This window comes from Sebastes fasciatus, chromosome 10 (assembly GCF_043250625.1).
Source record: "Sebastes fasciatus isolate fSebFas1 chromosome 10, fSebFas1.pri, whole genome shotgun sequence".
Lineage (NCBI taxonomy): Eukaryota > Metazoa > Chordata > Actinopteri > Perciformes > Sebastidae > Sebastes > Sebastes fasciatus.
The window spans coordinates 10,035,036-10,039,932 of NC_133804.1; the positions used below are offsets into that span (position 1 = coordinate 10,035,036).

The 4,897-nt window shown below is 45.9% G+C and overlaps 1 protein-coding gene across 1 annotated transcript; it reads left to right on the forward strand.

The window, feature by feature from the left end:
• Positions 1–363: 363 nt before the first annotated feature.
• On the forward strand, positions 364–3,752 carry LOC141775081 (type-2 angiotensin II receptor-like). Its single transcript, XM_074648021.1, has 2 exons — positions 364–598; positions 1,174–3,752. Exon 2 carries the CDS (start codon positions 1,246–1,248, stop codon positions 2,503–2,505), a length of 1,260 nt encoding a protein of 419 aa, XP_074504122.1. The 5' UTR covers positions 364–598; positions 1,174–1,245; the 3' UTR covers positions 2,506–3,752.
• Positions 3,753–4,897: the final 1,145 nt, after the last annotated feature.

A 4,897-nucleotide genomic window follows, 5' to 3' on the forward strand; every position in this document is an offset into this window, starting at 1 on the left:
CCCCGGCGGGGACAGTTACGGCTTTACATTTGACACCTCTTACACACTGGTGTCTTATTAGTTATGGTCAGGTATGACACATGGTGGTGTGTCTGCAGTCACTGGAGACGCAGCTATTACTCAAACACACATCTTGACTTGATTTTCTTAGTTTTGGCCTTTTCTGGTATAGAGACTCTGGGAGGGAGGGAGGGAGGGAAAAAAGGAGGGACAGAATGAAAAACAGACAGAGAGAGAAAGAGAGAGCATGTTTCTTTTATTCTCTCTTTCTCTGCAGGCTGGCTTGTGTCCAGGTACAGTCCAGCCTCCAGTGGTAATGATGAAGGTGTGACGTGTAGGCAACTTCCCTCTTGTGCAATCATCATGAGGCTCTCGGGGGCTATAAGATCCCAAACCTCGTCTGGTTTCTCAGAGCCTTCAGTCTGACACACACATACAGACTCACACAGACAAACAGAGGCATGATATGCTCCGGGGTACTCAGCCGTGCAGATTTCTCTTAGAGGGGTCGAGGAGCAATCGTCAAGACATGGACTTTAGCCAAAAGAGGCAGTGAAAACCGCTTGACTGCTCGGACTGGACGCTCAATCACTCACAGGTAACATGAATTCTTTAAATGGATAGAAATCATCTATTGAGTCTGGTTTGATAATATCTCAATTTGAATTTAATAATACATCTTCAATTTTCTTTCACTAATTCAACTGTCTTAACATAATAACCAGTTGTTTTTTATTGGGAAAAAAAATATTTGAAGATGTCATTTCCCTTATCTTACAAATTGTCTGCTTTAAATTCTATTTGTTATTATTTCTGTTATTAATAATGCCTCCGCCTGGTGCACCGGACCGCAACAGAATCAGTTTCAGTGACTTTTAAGCTTCCTGTAAACCTATTAAATCTAAAATTAAGTTTGACACTTTTTCATGAATGTTCCAAAAAGTCATTAATACAAAATAGATGTATCTAAGGAACCCATTAACAGCCCGATTATTACAACCCCTTCATGTGTGTTTCATTATTGCCCAAATTCAACAATGGTGTAATGTATTTTCACTGTGATTAGTTATCAAGTAGGACAGCTAATAAGCACTGCAGCCAACTAAAGATTGCTGTGTATTACTGTGTCCTTAAAAGGCATGCTGAATTTCAATGCCCTCTGTTTTGTTTTAGTTCCAGCTGACCTTGGATAACTGAAAGGGGGGAAGTGAAGTTGCATGACGCACGGGTACGTTCAGTTCCATAATGGCAATCCCAAATGATTACTCCCTTTTCAACTCCACCTCCTCCTCCTATTCAACGACAGAGATTTATCTGAACACCTCCCTAGCCCCCTCTGCTCCCCCCTGCACAGACTGGCCTCACGTACCCATGACCGTAGCCATCCCTGCCATCTACAGCGTCATCTGCGTGCTGGGAATCGTAGGCAACGCTCTGGCGGTGTGGGTGTTGGCCCACGCCAGCGCCTCCAGGAGAACTGTCGCTAACACCTTCATGCTGAACCTGTGTGTGTCCGACCTGCTGTTCCTGCTGTCTCTCCCGCTGTGGGCCGTCTACTACTACAAGGGCTACAACTGGCCCTTTGGCCGGGTCGCCTGCAAAGTCTGCGGAGTTCTCCTCAACCTCAACCTCTACGCGTCTATCTTCTTCATCACATGCATGAGCATGGACCGTTACCTGGCCATCGTGCGTCCGCTCCGCTCCCAGAGCTCACGGTACCCCAAGCGTGCCCGGCTGGCGTGCACCCTGGTGTGGGTGCTGGCTTGCGCTTGCTCGGCCCCCGCCTTGCATCTGAGGGACACGCACTACTCGGAGGAGTACGGCGTGGAGGTCTGTGGGATTCACTATCCTAATCGTACCTGGCGTCTGACCGTGGTCTTGATGAAGATGACTCTGGGCTTCCTGCTGCCGCTGTTTGTCATCTCTTGTTGTTACTGGGCTATTGGTAGACATTTGTTGGCTGACACAGGCCTGGTAAGAATGCGGAATCCGTCGCATGCACCAAACATGCCCTCTTTTAAATCACCGGAGCCCAAGGAGAGCTGTAAACCAGAGAGACCTTCGACCCCCTGCGTGTGCCCCGGCTCCGGTGGGGGGCGACCCCTGGAGGGCAGGGGGCTGGAGCGGGTGTTGTGGACGGTAGCCTCCGTGGTCCTGGCCTTCTTCCTCTGCTGGTTCCCCTTCCACTGCGTGACCTTCTTGACCGTGCTGAGGGACGAGGGCTGGTTGGACAGCTGCGGGCTGCACTGGACCATCAACACCTTCATCGCTCTGACCCTCGGCTTGGGCTTCTCCAGCTCCGCCATCAACCCCGTGCTCTACTGCTTCATCGGAAACCATTTCCGAGGCCGTCTCACGGGGCTCTGCAAGGGCCTGTGTGCTCGTCTGGAGGCCCGCGGGGAAGATCACAGCCAGAAGAGGGGCTCCTTCAGCACCAGGCTAAGCTCCTTTTCACGGAAACTCAGTGACCTGAAAGACCTGGCGATCGTGGAGCCCTCTGCCTAACTGGCCCACAGAGGGGGAGGCTTTTCCTTCTCCCTCCACTGGCTTCACACACACCCCAAAGACTGATGCCGATATGACTGCTGAACTCTAATAAGCACGGATGTGTGAGACGGAGCTGTTACTACAACTGACTGAGTCAAATTCCAGGAGAACTCAACGCTGCCCTACAAAGAAAAAGTATTACGAAAGATGAGAATAAAGGGGTTTAAAGTTTTGAGGCTGCTTAGCCAAACTGTAACGAACAGATAAATGATAAATGTCATGCCTTAATGCTGCAGCAGGCAGCTGTTTTCAACTAAGAAGCTTTAAAAATCCACTGTAGCCTACACAACCTGCTCAGCAGCAAACAGCAGACAGACTAGTTAGCGACTAGCTGGTGAACATAGTGGAGCATTTAGCAGCTAAAGAGCCAGAGAGTTCCCTCGGGAGTTGGCGGGGAACGAAAACAGAAGTGAAAGAGAGTGAATATCAGAGTCACATTCATCAGGTGGCCAAAAAACACGACTCCAAATGAATGATAATGTTTCTCTATAACTGCTGGGGGTGTCATTTTGCTACTGTTTGCTAACAGCTAGTAACTAGCTATCAACTTAAAGGTGATGTGTCAGTTCTGGGTTCACAATTCCCTCATGTGGCTAAAAATAATCAGTTATTGTAAGTTTGAGGTTGCAGGAAAAACACCTGTGGGGTCGGTTACAGCAGTTACAGCTACTCTATTTTAGCAGGACTTGTTTAGCTGCTGTTCCTCTTTATTTCTTCATCATGGTTGGATTTAGCTTCTGCCCTATTTCATGATGATAAATGATGATTTCACATGAAAACAGATATGAAAGAGTACATTTAGCTTTACCTAAGGCTAGCTGTGGCTAACAGTTAGATTCAATTCAAGCCGGGTTTTGTGGTTTTTGCAAACTCTGATGTTTTCTCTGAAATTATACTATGGCATGATAATATTTTATATTGTAAAACATTTTATATGCTAACTCCATTTTGACAGATTACTGCATTTTGACTTTGGAGGGCAGGCTATAGGCCAAAGCATTAATGAGATACAGATGTATAAAGATAACTATTAACCAGTCATAACAATGCTACTTTTACTGTTCCTTTTGGGACCAAGATATTATACGTGTAATCATGTGCCTTGTACCATATTTTTTTTTATGGCATTATTTTGTAAAGACAGTTTAGGAAAATGAAAAATTACCGCATTTCTTTGACTGAATAAAAATGTCACATTCTTTGATGGATTTGACTTGATTTTTTTCAAAATATATTCCACTGTTCTTTTACTAAAATAGGAGATTATTGGGTTGATTTCAGTCACACATACGCCAATTTTGTGTAACTGATTACATTTACGATTGTGACTTTCCTTTTCCCAGTCTCACCCTCCAACAGCTGTGACTCCAGAGCTTCCCCCACCTGGTAATGAGAGTGCTGGGATTACTGTCGGCCTAGCAGATGGACATTCAGTCTCTTTCCCTCCTCTTTCTCCTCTCCCTGAATGCCTCACATGGATTCCCTACATATCAAGGACAGAGATCATAATCTCATACTAATGTCCTTATGATACATTCCAGTCCAGCCTGTAGAGTTGGTCGACGGAGCCGCCAGCCAATCAATGATGTATCTCTGTCTGCTATTTGTGTCCAGTATAGATCCACTGCATTCTGCATTGACCCTGGCCTGCCTCTGTGAGCTGAGAGCCCAGGGAGTATGGTTTAATTTTGTTTTGCACTGGTGAAGACCGTGGGATTATTATACACAAGAAGGTTATGTGGATAATGCTAGAGATGTTTTTATTCATGCCTGAATGATGAAGTGTTTTTGCCTTTTTTCTGTTTTACACTTAAAACCAAGATAGCCTGACTATTTTACAGATTAATATAGCACCCAAAAGGAAGGAAAAAGGCACCCGGTCCTTACTTGAGCCGACTTGCAGAGATCACTCCTCATTAATCATTGGCAAAGTTTGCCACTGGATGGCGCTAAAGTGCTGTCGAAGCAGTGAATAAGATGCCACTGGCTGCTTACCCAGACAGAGCCCCAAAGTCCCACCGCTCATGATCTTTCTGAGCCGAGGGAAAGATGGCTCTGACACAGACTGATGACTCATGTAGGATACAGTTCTGAATGTATAAAAACACAAATCTTCAACAAATGTTGCATTTAAAGAGAGCTGCCAGCTCCAATAATGCACTGAATGGTATCAGACAGTTTGTCTTTCTGAAGGGTCATTTGCTGAAGTATCTGGTGGACTCGAAGGACGCCATGTAGTCGTGACCATGGAGAGAATGAACAGCATCGAGAATAATATACATCTCAACGCGGCTGATGAGCTCCTGATGCCAGACGCCGCAGCTATATCATCTCGGTTAAAAATGAGAAC